At 29.9% G+C, this 15508-nt stretch overlaps 1 protein-coding gene across 1 annotated transcript; it reads left to right on the plus strand.

Moving 5' to 3' along the window:
• The first annotated feature begins 1937 nt into the window (after positions 1–1937).
• LOC114393048 (4-coumarate--CoA ligase 1-like) lies at positions 1938–7708 on the plus strand. The gene is made up of 5 exons (XM_028354305.1): positions 1938–3015; positions 3796–3991; positions 6188–6401; positions 6876–6978; positions 7351–7708. Exons 1-5 carry the CDS (start codon positions 1960–1962, stop codon positions 7474–7476), a joined length of 1695 nt encoding a protein of 564 aa, XP_028210106.1. The 5' UTR covers positions 1938–1959; the 3' UTR covers positions 7477–7708.
• The last annotated feature ends 7800 nt before the right edge of the window (positions 7709–15508 follow it).

Genomic DNA, 15508 nt, shown 5'->3' on the forward strand with positions numbered 1-15508 from the left:
ACTTAAATTTGAATAACTCAACATTATGGCTGAATTATTAGAGTGATTTTTAATTTATTGATAATAATATTTAAAAATAATATTTTTATTAATTTTATATAAAAATAAAGTATAAATAAGGGGTGCCAATATAAGTATGTAAGTATCTAGTAAGTATGAGATTGAGTACTATAATATCTTATCCAAATGCTATTCTCATTGTCATCCCTAGCTAGCATCAACATTGCATTTCAAAACTTGATCACCAATTTTTGACCATCTAAATTTACTGCAGGCAAATGACAAACAGTCAAACACGATGAACATAAGAAAATGTTGAACGTTCCTCCATTGAGTCATGAATCTTTAGCAGTGTGCAAAGACAATGTAATGGGTTTCTCCAAATTCTCCCAATTTTTTTTAGAAAACTATTAATACTATTGCATCTTAGAAAAAAACTTCCAACCTCACCTTTTTTTTAAAACTAAGTTAAAGCCATAAAGATGATGGAAAGCTCACATATCACCATGGTCTTTCTTCATTGGCAGACGACGATCCCAATTGAACTAATGAATTCCTTTTCCAGAATTTCTACTAGATCCCATCAGAAAGAGTTAAGACATTTTTTTCAATCTCCTACGGAATGTTGATAAACATTATATTAACAATTTTTTAAACACGGTCAAACTTCTACACCATAAATAATTACTGCATATGTGATAAATAAAACCATATTTACATATTAATATCAGTAAATAAATATATAATAAATAAATTTGCAAATTTAATTAATCATTAATAATATCATTAAAATACATATTATCCTTCTCTCAGTACCTAATAATAAATGCAAATATACATTCAAAACTCATTTTTTATTAAGTGTTCCGCTATTTGATAAAATTCATTAAATAAATAAAAAAAAATTGTCCAAAGTTTCCTTACTGTTCTTATTTTAGACAAAAAAAGTACATCAAAGCTATCACGTACAAGTTTTGCTCTCTTTAAGACTATATAATTAATTATGTAAAAAAGATTATATACTTAATGAGATTTGTTGATTTGTACGGTAAACTTATTTAATTTTTAAAGAAGTAAATTAGCAAATTACTATAAATCGGGTGATTTTTTATTTGAGTATTAAGTATATTTAAAGATAATCAATATTACAAGTATAACATATTAAAATATTCCTTTTACAAAAAGTGAATATATATATATATATATATATATATATATATATATATATATATATATATATATATATATATAAACAAATCTCACAAATATTTATCAATACATGCCTACTTATTTTTCTTGAAAAAAATATGCTAATAAGTTATATAATAAATGTATATTTAAGTTATTCATGAATATAAGTCACTAACATCCACATTCTAAAACAAGAGAGAGAATATAGGTTAACAAATCCTCTACCTAATAAATGCCAAACTAATGGAAGTCAAATGTGGATAATTACTTAATTAGATATATACTCCCTCTCGCTTTTTGCCATAATATTTTTTTGTGTAAAAGAATTATACCAAATTAATCAAACATTAATGATTTTTTTTACTTACATCTCTTATAATATTAATAATAGAAATAAAAAAATGAAAATAAATTATAATAAAATTAATTTTATAAAATAATTACTCTCTTTTATTATTAATATTATAAGAATACATGAAAAAAAGATAATTAATATTATATTATAAATTTAAAATAATAATAATTTTCTTAAAAAAACTATACACGATAATTATTATGTAAACACAAATAAAATTCAACCTTAATATTAAAAATATCTCTACTGTTTCAAGCTAAACCACAATAATAATATTTGATCCATAGAAAGCAAAAACCAAAACATCCATGCATACAACAAACACTTCCATTCAAACATTGTCAGGCAGTCCCTGTCTCACCAACTCTTGATGTAACCAGAGGCCTTACAAACACACCCATATATATGCATACATGCTAGCACCACCTTCAAGCAAAGTCGCAAATTCTCCTCCTACACCAACAAAAATGGCACCTTCTCCACAAGAAATCATCTTCCGATCCCCACTCCCCGATATTCCCATCCCCACACATCTCCCATTGTACTCTTACTGCTTCCAAAACTTGTCAAAGTTCCATGACCGTCCATGCCTCATCGACGGCGACACCGGCGAGACCCTCACCTACGCCGACGTCGACCTCGCTGCTCGCCGCATCGCCTCCGGCCTCCACAAAATCGGCATCCGCCAGGGTGACGTCATCATGCTCGTCCTACGCAACTGCCCGCAGTTCGCCCTCGCCTTCCTCGGCGCCACCCACCGTGGCGCCGTCGTCACCACAGCCAACCCCTTCTACACGCCGGCGGAGCTTGCGAAGCAAGCGACGGCCACGAAAACCAGGCTCGTCATAACGCAATCCGCGTACGTTGAGAAAATCAAGAGTTTCGCGGACAGCAGCAGCGATGTCATGGTGATGTGCATTGATGATGATTTTTCTTATGAAAACGACGGCGTTTTGCATTTCTCAACGCTCAGTAACGCCGACGAAACGGAAGCCCCTGCCGTTAAGATTAACCCTGACGAGCTCGTTGCGCTTCCGTTTTCTTCTGGCACGTCTGGGCTCCCCAAGGGCGTTATGTTATCGCATAAAAACTTGGTCACCACGATAGCGCAGTTAGTTGACGGCGAAAACCCGCACCAATACACTCACAGCGAGGATGTGCTACTCTGTGTGTTGCCTATGTTTCATATCTATGCGCTCAATTCCATTTTGCTCTGCGGGATTCGTTCCGGTGCGGCCGTGCTTATTTTGCAGAAGTTTGAGATCACTACTCTGTTGGAGCTCATCGAGAAGTACAAGGTGACGGTTGCGTCGTTTGTGCCGCCCATCGTTTTGGCGTTGGTTAAGAGCGGAGAGACTCATCGCTACGACCTGTCGTCTATTCGCGCTGTGGTCACCGGCGCGGCACCCTTAGGAGGGGAACTTCAAGAAGCCGTTAAGGCTAGGCTACCACACGCTACTTTTGGACAGGTTTCATTTTCATTACTTTTGAAAAATTTATTGATAAAAAGGATATTTTCATTTTTCAATATTGAACTTCTAATTTTACAAATTTTGATTGGTTAATAACAAGTGAGATTTTGGCCACGTAAGCTACAGTTTCTTCACACGCTTCTTCATTCATTATATAATAACCATTCGTATTATTAATTCCAGACAACTTTTTCGTACAAATTTCCTTTCTGGATAGCATTTACAGGAGTGCGAATCTTCTCTACAAGAAAATAAACCGTTTCCTCAGTTTCTTTTTAATTGTCGATTTTTTTATTTATTTATCTGTCATTTTTTAAGTTTAAATATTATTAATTACTTTTCTTTATCAGTTATTATTATTATGTTTTAGTTTTGACTTTAGCGTTCGTCATCATGATATCATATCATAGAAACTTTATCGTATACGTCTGACCTTTTAAAATTTAATTAGAGATTTTATGAAAAATAAAGTTATTCTTTACTTGATTATAATTATAAAAAATATTAGTTTTAAAAAGTAGTTATAAGTAAAAGTTTACACCTAAAAAAAGTGCAATTTTTAACTTTTTAATCGGAAAAAAACATTGAAACTTATCAGCGTCGTGTTGTCGTAATCATCATATCATATTATTATTGCTATTATAATGATCATTATTATTATTATTATCCCGTTTAAATAAAACCATAGTAGTTATATGAAAACAAATTTGTTCTCCTGTGATTTTAATAAACTGAAAGGGAAAATAAAATGTGATAGCTTATAATTTTGACGTACAGGGATATGGGATGACAGAAGCAGGACCACTTGCCATTAGCATGGCATTTGCAAAAGTACCCTCTAAGATTAAACCAGGTGCATGCGGAACCGTTGTGAGAAACGCCGAGATGAAAATCGTGGATACAGAAACGGGTGATTCACTTCCAAGAAACAAACACGGTGAAATTTGCATAAGAGGCACAAAGGTCATGAAAGGTATACCATCGTATTCGTATACATGTTTATTGCATACATTTATTATCCCTTATATAACCCTTTGTGTTACTTTAACGAATATCCTAAATATCACAGAACAATATGGGTGGCGTCTCATAGCTATGTTTAGCCTTAATATGATAGATCTAGAATTTCTAATTTGGCCAATATTATTTCTAATTTGAGATTGAAATTTATGCAAGAAATATTCAAAGAAATAATTATAAACAAGAAACATACAAGAGGATAAACAGCAAGAATTAAGAAATAAGCTATATACCGATAGGGTAAAGTCATTAAATTCATAGAAATTTATGTAATTTACACTTTTTTTCACTCTTATTTAGTGGTGATGTATGCTTTCGTATAAATTGAGAAAAATATTAATTTTTCTTCTCAACAAATATTAATTGTTAGCATGTTATGTTAATAGAAAGATTCGAACCAATAATTTTCTTATAACTCTAATACTTATGCTTCTTCCTATGATCACTAAACCATTTTATGACTCCCGAGTAATATTAATCATAATAATCGATTGTGATAGTTCTTTTACGGGTCAAAAGGTCTTCTTTAATACGTATTAAGTTTAAACATCTTAATCAAATATCATTTTTAAATTTTTGAGCCCAAAAGACTTTCTTTGTTTTGAACTTAGGGTCATTCCCTCTTTTTAAATTTTCAATTAAAATAATTATCATTTTCATATTCAAATATCTTTATAGGAGAGGGCACTCTTAAATTTATTCGCAAGAAAGTTGATAATTGATATATATTGTAAAAAAATTATGTTAATCTTTGTAAAGTATATTATTCTTAATTTATTCGCAAGAAAGTTGATAACTGATATATAATATGTACAAAAATTATGTTAATCTTTGTAAAGTATATTGATTGTATTAGTCTTAAGTATTTTAATTTGTATTAACTTTTTTAAAAGTCTAAGTGGAGTTGTTGTGAATTGTGAGCTCGGTGGAGCAGAAGATTGCGTGGATTTGGTTGCTTTAGTTTAGAGCAGTATTATTGTTATTAACCTATGATGTTGATAATTAGTGTCTGATATTAGTTAAGAAATTAAACAAAATATTATGAATAACGTATTTTTTGCCTTTCAATAAAAAATATTTATATTTTAAGTTTCTTAATCAATTCTCTAAAAACATTGCTAGTATTTTTTTTAAAAAAATTACTATTATGATATTTATATATGGCTTCTAGATGTGGTGGGGACGCTAAATATGTGTGCTACAGTTATTCAAAGTGTGAACCCAACAAAGTTTCAGCGCTTCAAATGTGTGAAGCAGCTTTAATCAGCCACCAAACCATGGAGACAATGATTTTAGAGAGGGTTAATTATTTTTTTTTTAAAAGGCAGAGAGGGTTAATTATTATGTGCATGATACTATATAAATAAGTGAATTTAATTTGTTAAATTATATTACAATAATTTTTTAGGTTTCAAATTTAAATTATTTATTAAATTTTTTTTACTTAAATTATTTGTTATGCTTAGTTTAAGATATATATGTTTTTTTTTCAGTTTATATACGTTTCAATATTAAAATAAAGTGTTGAATAGAATCTTTAAAAAGTGTGATTTTATTCTTATTCTTACACAAAAAAAGTATTGCGCGTGCGCACTAACAAGTAGCAATGAGTAACAGTCACCCATGACCATATGATTATTCTGGTTCCTCCACTCCACGAATGAACCCTTAGCGGTTCAATTCCCCAAAGAGTTTGGTAGGTGAGAAAACTTATGAGTAATAGTTGACATGGAAGGTCTGTGCCAGCTTTGTTTGGAAGTCTCTAGTCGTATTCGCTCACCACTCAACCAAGTCCACATCCTCACCTAACTCATTTACCTGTTTTTCCCACAATGACGACATCACGTGATCCAATATACAATTATTTAATCATTCAGGACGTGTAAGCCACTCATTATATATGCTCCACAGCTACCAAGAGTTACACCATTTTCACTTTGGCATGAAAATAGATAGTTCTATAAAGTAGGTGATCAGCGACCACCTGCCTATTACTGGACTATAAAATGTGTAGTAATAATTGATTAAAAGAATAAATGTAAAACTCTATAACCCTAAATTTAATTAGCCTACTAAGTCTTGTCAAAGGTAATATGTTACAAAAAATACCATTACACTTTCTTGATATGTTCAATTTGTGGTTGGTCAGGATATCTAAATGACCCAGAGGCTACAGAGAGAACTGTAGACAAAGAAGGATGGTTACACACAGGAGATATTGGTTTCATTGATGATGATGATGAACTCTTCATTGTTGATCGGTTAAAGGAATTGATCAAATACAAAGGATTCCAAGTGGCTCCTGCTGAGCTTGAAGCATTGTTGATTGCCCACCCAAACATTTCTGATGCTGCCGTTGTAGGGTAAGTTCGTTACCTGACAACCTTCTATAAAAAAACGTCCAACAACTTTCATTTTTTTCTTCTTCTTCTTCTGACTTTTATGTTTGTTTAATTGTCTCATTATAGATATTTTCAGTAAATATTTTTTTGGGGAAAAAACCTTCTATAAAAGAAGGCCCAACAACCTTCATTTTTTTATGACTTTTATGTTTAATTATATAAATATAAATATTTTCAGTAAGTTTTTTTGGGGGAAAAGCAACCTCCTATGATAAAAAGGCCAACAACCTTCATTTTTTTTTCTATAAAAAAGGCCCAACAACCTTTATTTTTTTCTTACTTTTTTGTTTGTTTAATTGTCTCATTATAAATATTTGCAGTAAAAATTTTGGGTAGAAGAAACTGTCTTCTATCCTCTTTTACCTGCATTCTTCATATATATAGTTAGTAGTAATCTCTGAAAATGACTAATATAACCGGTGTTGGTGGTTTCAGCATGAAAGATGAAGCTGCAGGGGAAATTCCAGTTGCATTTGTTGTAAGGTCAAATGGTTCTGAGATCGCCGAGGATGAAATCAAGAAATACATTTCACAACAGGTTCACTTTACCAACACAATTGGTTTCTTTTCTTTTTTATTGGCAAATGAGGAGTTTAAGGATCAGTTTAATATTTCCATTATAATTAATAATTATTTTTTTTATGTTAATGCCCTGCAAAAACAATCCCACCAGTACATGTTTAGCTATTATCTATCTTTCTTTTTTTGTTTCACATCATTGTAGCAATAGCTTCAGTGATCCCGCTTTATGGTGTATATGCCTCTTGTAATTAAAAATAGGAGATAGAATATTTTATTTTATTGCTGAGTGGAGATAGAATATTAATGAACATGTAAATGAACTATCATTTAATATTTTATATGATTGTAGTTGATTTTATTGGGGCTAATTTGCATGTGTTTCTTGCAGGTGGTTTTTTACAAGAGAATAGGTAGAGTTTTCTTCACGGACTCTATTCCTAAAGCACCCTCAGGCAAAATTCTGCGAAAGGTATTAACTGCAAGACTTAACGAAGGTTTGGTGGTGGCCAATTAGGTCCATAATTGTGACAGAGGAAAATCGTGGCTGTTTTACTTACCGTACCACAGGCCCTTCCTGTTGTGGTTTTTGTTCCAATTTTATATCTCGTTATCAATATATATATATAATATGCAAGTATTGCATGAATTTATTCTTGTGTAACTTATAATGTTGTATATATTGGAGACCAGACTCTGAATTACAGCATGAACACATTAAAATTCAGCAAGTTGTTACGATCTGTATACTAAATTAGTACTAAAGTAAAAAGAATTTAATTCATATTCCATATAATTCAGCAAATTTCTACAACTAAAATTCAGCATATTGTGGAGAAAATATTATAACACACCCTATAATTTAATTAGTCTAACCTATATAAGAAGAATTTCATATTTCTACAACTACTAAGGTCGTTAGAGAAATTTATGCTTATGCTTGATTTCAGGGATACATGTAAGGGTGTGTTGGTATTTAATGGTAAAAATCATCCAATCCAATCTAAACCAAGTTGGATTAGATATACAGAATTATTTTAAAAAGGCATCCAAACTGAATGGAAATACAAGTCCTTTTGATCTTTGGATTGATGGTTTCTTGACTCAAAATCAATCCAAACTGATCACAAACACCCCTGGATAGACTGGAGAACAAACAGAGACAAAAGGCTGAGCAACACATATATACACTATACAATAGTACGCATGCCAAACATGAAAATGTAAAAGCAATTCTAGAACTGGAATAAACCATAGTGTGACTTTGATGATAAATCATCAACCCAACTCTTCAGTCAACCGGAGGTTTCAATATTATTTCTGAATTTTAATAGGAGCAACTTGTCCAATACTATTTTTTTAATCTGTTTTATTTTTCATAGCCCAATACTATAGTCTCTAGGCAAAAAAGCCCATGCCCAACATTTCATTTTTCATGGACTACAAAAGAAAACTTCAAACAAAATATACAAAAGATTTTGTTATTTGCATATAAAAATATTTATATCATTTTTATACTTTTTGTTAGAAAATAAAACATAAGACTTTGTTTCTTATTTATCCTCCAAAGAGTAGTGAAAGATGGATATAAAAATATTGTATAAATATTGTTATTAAACCGAAAACTAGTAACTATTTCGGGATATTTTTCGTTTCAACTTTTTTAGAAAATTGATAAGAATATTTTTTTTCCGAAAAAACTGAAAATAATAGCTAGTACACAAGAGAAGAAGAAATATAATTCATATAATCAATAAAATTCAATTAAAATTAAATATTTGCAATTTTTAGGTGTAAAATAAAATCCATACTAATCTCTGTATTTTTTTCCAGGCTTAGAACAATTATGTAGTCTTTCTTTTATTTTAATCAAATATGAATTTGTCAATATTCCAAATTTAGAATTTTGTTTGTCCCCGAGCAAACTTTAAAAATTAATAAATGATTGGATTGCATTATCACTAGTGCATGCTCCTATTGATCATTATTTTTATTATACTTGTTATCTGTTTGATTAATTAATTGCCCTTTACTTATTATTCTTCATTGTATTTATTTCTCTTTTGTTTTATGATAAATGTGCAAAATAATTGAAAATTAGATAAAAAAATAAGGATATAATTGATAAAATAATAATGAATATTGGCTTAATTTTTTAACATAAAAATGGCATACAGTTAGAAAAAGAAAAAGACACTTGAAAATATGACAAATAATTTTTTAAAATCTTTTCCCGTTCGAATTATAAAGTTCGAGTGTGCAGGGTGCTTGGACTACTGGTTGTTGCTGAGAATCTCTGTTGTTGGTGTTGGTAGTAAGTCATAAGTGTAAACATTCCGACACCGAAGTGGGTGGATGGTTCATCAAAGTATGAGTATGCAATAGAAAGTGCAGGAAGTAGCCTAATAGAAGATGATGTCCAATTAGGAGAGGATCTTTCACACAAAAAAACAAAATTAGGAAAGGATCTTCGATGTGTATATATAGGTGTGGGTGTTAAGGGCTTGATAGTTGGGCTCATTATAGCTACAGCTCACGTTTTATTGGGCCTATACTGTTAAGGATGTGGTTCAGAACAAAGGCTTACTGTTATAGTGATTGGTTAAGTGGTCAATCATTACTGCACTAATAGTACTTACTGAATAGTGTAAATAAAAGAGGCGCAAATTTTGCACCAGTTTCTGTCAATAAAAATAATTCCATAAAAATTTGAGGAAGCTGATAATTCTTTCTTTAGAGGCCCGCTATCATCTCAATGGATCACTTACCATGAACTAATGTGTTAAATTTTAAATGTTTCGTTTGATTTAAAATATATGTTTGCAAGTATAATTGAACAAACTAATAAAATGCATTAAATGAAAGATGTTAGAGAAAGAAGAAAAGGAGATCAAATGAGGAAGGTGGTATAGGAAGAGAAGATATACCAAAAGAATAAGCTGATATAGAAAAAAGAGGATTTTGTCATTGAAAGGATTTATTCTACTAAAGAAAAAGAAGATGATTGCGAACATTGCATTAACTCGTCGATCGGAAGTGTCACGAAGACTTGAGATATAAGGGAGTTTATAAATTTCAACCTTTATTACAAAATACAAGCTCTATGTGTATAGAGTACAAATTATACTTCTCCTAACCATTACAAACTTCTACTAAATCTTTATCGTCAATGATTTTAGTATTTATTCTCGCCCATTGATAATTTTATCTTTAATCTTTATTGTTGATGATTTTAATCTTCGATCTCTATTGTCAATAGCTTTATCTTTAATTTTCATCATTGACAACTTTGATTTTCAATTTTTACCAACAATATATGATCTTTATCTTTTAATAATTAAAATATCGAAATAACAGTTTTCAAGACAATAAAAAGATAATGATATTAAGACTAGCATATAAATCCTAATAAATTTCACCATTAACCCCTTATACATATAAATCCAAATAAATTTCCGATACCCACTTCCAACTTAGGGAAGATAGGTCAACAAAGTGGCAAGGGTTAAGTGGTAACACCTCATCTTCCAATATCAAATGAGATGGCTATGTCTGTTATGGTCAACTAGCTTCACTCTTATGTCTGCCACCTATTATTATCTTACTTACAAAGCCATATTTCCATCTTCAATTCGACCCGCATATGGGACTCTAGTTTCATCACATGTTAGTCCTTATGTTTTTTTTTTTAATTCTATCATAACCACTACCTACACGTCCACCTTACCTAGTCTAACAGCTAGCTAGAGCTCTTAGCACAAACTGATAGATATGGTCCACGACTCCACACTTTTTTCTAATGATTTTGCTAGCTATAGCTTCTTCCGCTCCTTATAACAAATCTTCCGTATAAGGCCAAAATATAAAAGCGTGTTCAGATTATCAAGAACTGAGTGAGGTCAATGTAGACAGATGAATGGCTCTCATATTAGACGTTTTAAAGAGATACGTTTGACATAAAGTTAGTGGTGTAGTTGAGTGTGGACATATATTGTCCAAACAGCTTTGACACCAAAGTTAAACATTTCAGTGATCGAGGAGGTGGTGTAGTTTCAGTTGGGGCCAATCTCATTGCCCGGATTCCATAGAATTGTACGAATTTCAATAGTTTAGCTAGAAAACAAAGCAAAATTATTATATGAACCATAATCATCATAGTTTACGTTAATCTTTATATAATATGTACTCGAATGCTATTAATTACTTTTGTAATTTTTTTTACTACATTAATCCAAGACTATTTAATAATTTCTCAAAAAGAAAGAGCTTACCGCATTAATCAAGATGGATTTTGAGAAACTTAAGAGATAAGATTAAGATAGATTATTAGACTGTAAAATGAGAAAACATGTATTTAGATTAAGCTAGCTAGTCAGACAATAAATATTTTCAAACAATGAAAATATTAAGTCAAGTGGCGTAAATAATTTAACTCATTAATTGTTGATCAACAACAAATCTTTTTGTTACTTGTTATGATCAGCTTGTCAAAGTCGAAATCATCCTTTGTACAGTGGTACTGGGGAAGGATGTTTCCTAGTATCTAATCTTCTGGATTAATGATGCCAGTGGAAATATATTACTAATCAAGTATGCCATTGATTATCAATCTTTTAAAATAATATGATTATTTTTGGTGTCAATTGAAAATAATTTTGAAGTGTTGGAGGTCTCACTCAGATCGGTCAAGTTTTGATTTCTCGAAAAGCTATGTATGTGAAGTCTCGAATTGATTTGAATTATACTAAAAGAATAATGAATGCTCCGAGAAGAAATCAATTCAAGATTGAAATCAAAACTAAGAAGCGAAGTTAAAAGAGATAAAAATGATTGAGTGTCAAGATCGAAAAGACAATTATTAATAGGTATCAAGTAACATTCGATCATAGACAATTCAACACCTGTTTGTATCGGATTTTTTAATCGTTACATTGTTGAAATACATTACACAAACACTCTTCCTAATACGCCTCACAAATTAATGATTGTTAGTTCTGAGAACCTAATGTATGTTTTCAACTACATTTAACATTTTTACCATGTTATCTCGTTCGATTTACACTCTTGTTCTTTTATATTTCAAATTATTTAAATTCATTGTGTTTCCTCTTCTACTCTTTTTTCTTTCTTTTAGTTTTAAGTTTATTTTCATTTTCATTTACTTTTTTAAATTACATTTTACCCACTAAGTTTAGTTGCATTTTTCTTTACTATTTTAGAATCAAATTGTAGAAAAACATTAAAAAAATAAAGTTTTATCTCAACCAAATATCATAAAGATCGAAATTCCACCCTAAACATTTATAGTATAAGTTAAACATTATCGGTTATAAGTACAGTTCAATATCTATAAAATATTCAATGCAATTTTTATGTTGATAAATGTTTTAAGTACATAGGTCACATAAAATGTTTTATTAAATTCATTATATAATAGGCTTAATTATATTTTTTACTCTAAATTTTTAATTTTTGACGAATTTTATTCCAAAAAATTAATTTGGTGTTTTTATCCTAATTTTTTAAAAAATTGTGAATTTTATCTTTTATCATTTTAGTCTTAACATAATTGTATTTTTACCCCTAATTTATTATTATTTTTTGACAATTTTTACTCTCAAATTTTTATTTATTTATTTGTAAATTTTACATCTAATTTTTGTACTTATTAATAAATAAATGACTGAAATAAAATTTCGTAAGTTTTTTAAAAATTAAGATAAAATGTACAAAATTAAAAAGTTGATGTAAAATTTACTAAAATTTAAAAAGTTAGACGGTAAAAAAAGTAATTAAACCTATATAATACAATTGTTCATGATAAACAAAAGTTACATGTCTTTGTCGTTTCTCTCCTAGAACAGTTGGATCCTGTTACTTCTACAGAGTCACCCATGTTTGCACAGTTGAGGAATATGATTTGTACCCTTATTGCAAACATGCGGGCTCGGCTTCATGTATACATTTTGTCCTTACTGACATTAATGGAAATATGCGAAAAATATGTTTTTCATATGTGCCACAATCTAAAGTGTGGCACACTGGACGTGAGTTCCTCTCTCTTCCAGCCCCTAATTCCCTCTTGCTTGCATTTTTCAAATTTATTATGTTTAATAACCTTTTTTATTAGACATTGGATTTCGCCTATATTCAATAGTTGGAACGTTTTGATTATATTTATCAACTTTAGAAGATTTTATATGATATTCCTCCTCAACCAGGTACATTGAAGTTAAATATTGATGCTGTAACTTCTTATGAAAATGTCTGTTCTGGAGCTGGTTTCTGTCGAGGATGAAGGTTTTGTTAAGACAAGAACTCAATGGTGTCATGGAGAAGCAAACCCGAATGAAGCAAACCTGAATTCAGGAGCTTGATTATGAGAACATTAACATTGAAGTAGATTGCAAATCTGTTGTGATGAATTATTGTGTTGTAATAACAATAAAACCGATTTCCATCTTATTTTGGCAAAGTGTAGAGACATTTTAAAAGTTATTCGAAACTCATTGGCGAGTTTATAAGGAGGTAAGTCAATAATGTTATTCACTGTTATTTTAAATGAAATGAAATAAGTTTATTTACGTAAAAAAAAATGATATGATACTTCGTCAAATAGACAAATATCAACTATATATAAAATTATATATTTACACTATAAAAAATTGATTTAGTTACAGATAAAAATTATCTAATATCACCATTGACTTCGTTAATATAATATTTTCTTAACGAAAATTAAATTAGATGGACTTTGAAGATTTGTTCTAATAATATGATATATTATACTAATAATATTTAATATATATATATATATATATATATATATATATATATATATATATATATTATAAATTATATTTATAAAATTGATATCATATTATTGGTATAACCTCACAATATATTTATAGTGATAGTTTAACTTTCATTAGAGAAAAAATATACTAATGAAAGTTCATCCAATGCTAAATGGTTGGTTAATGACAATTATTTTGTAATGCGATTAATGTTTAGTTTATTTAAAATTTAATATGTATGATCATCGAAATAATATCACCTATATTATAATTTAACAATTAAATGTATCAAAATTGTGTTTTATAATTTAGACTTACTCATCATTCTCATTATTTATTTTCTTAAAATTTAATGGATAAAATTAATGATTTATTATAATCATTAAATTTTAAAAAATAAATGATAAAAATTACTATTAGGATAAGTTAATCCCTTCTCAAATTAAATATATCTCCCTTATAATCACACTTCATTTAAATTTGTAAATGAAAAGTACTTTCACCCTATAAATTATTGCTCTTATTGTACTTTCTACTCTCGTGTATCAAACACAACGTCCTTCCCGGGGTCTTTCACCTGCCGCGTCTTGTTGGGACTAAATTCAAGTCTTATATTTCTAACATTTATCAAATGGTTTTCAGCCACTAAAATCATTAAGCCCAAGCGCATCCCAAGTAATTAACCATGACTACAGCCTACCAGTCTATCATTATCCGCTTGAACATTACTATTATGGTGATGCAATGAGATGCACCTTTTGGCTAATCTAGATTATATATAAAAAAGAATGGAAGAATTAATAGATAGAAAGAAGCATCAAAATGAGATAATCTAAAAGCTTTATATATACCTGTGTATAATAAACAACAAAAGACTTTCTTAATAAAGAGTATAAGAAGCATTCTAACTCTTAGACATTAAACTTGTAAATGCATAAATCTAGGGCGGCCCCTAACCGTACATTATTCCACTACTTGATCGTGTAAGCACTTATTAATAGGATTAAAACACCTATCTTAAAAGGGGGCTTGTATCAGATGACTAATCTCATAATTGGACCTGAAAAAGAATACTATTGGAATCACTAATCTGTTGATTGAAGCAGCAATTTGATATTTGGAGATAACTGGATCGGAAGATGGTTTTCTTCTTTTTTCGCTTGAACGTTCAGATTTATATATAGGTTCCAGCTTCTTCCAAAATGAACTAGAACAATCAATATCTGTTATGGCCTGGCTAAAGCAACCCCTCCTCTTCCCAAAAAAAAACAGGACACGACACAAGATATACCATCTTATATTCCTATGAGAGACAAAACTCTAGTCTCCTTAGAATTGTACTAATAAAAATCTAGTACTTGATGGTCTATGAATGGATCCAATTCAAAATCATGGTTTCCTATACAGCAAAAGGAGTCAAGGGTTTGGCGTCATTAAATGTAGAAGCATTTTGGCTCACATAAACCTACAGGGTTGGATATTTTTAGAGGAATGGCGGAGGGAAGAAAAGGTCATCTAGATTACCCAAACTTACATTGAAGTTAAAATTGTTAATGAAGTTAAGGTTAGTATGATTCTTAGAATATGTATAAGATAAAAATTATTTCTTATTTATATATTCTATTATGATCTTATTTCTAATGCCGGTTAAGTTTTAAATTCAAAATTAGTTTAGTAATTAATAAAAAAAATATTGAAATTTATAAAAATACTTCAAGATTTTATCGAAAAGCTAAAGTTCTATTTATGGTA

Source organism: Glycine soja, chromosome 17, assembly GCF_004193775.1.
Source record: "Glycine soja cultivar W05 chromosome 17, ASM419377v2, whole genome shotgun sequence".
NCBI lineage: Eukaryota > Viridiplantae > Streptophyta > Magnoliopsida > Fabales > Fabaceae > Glycine > Glycine soja.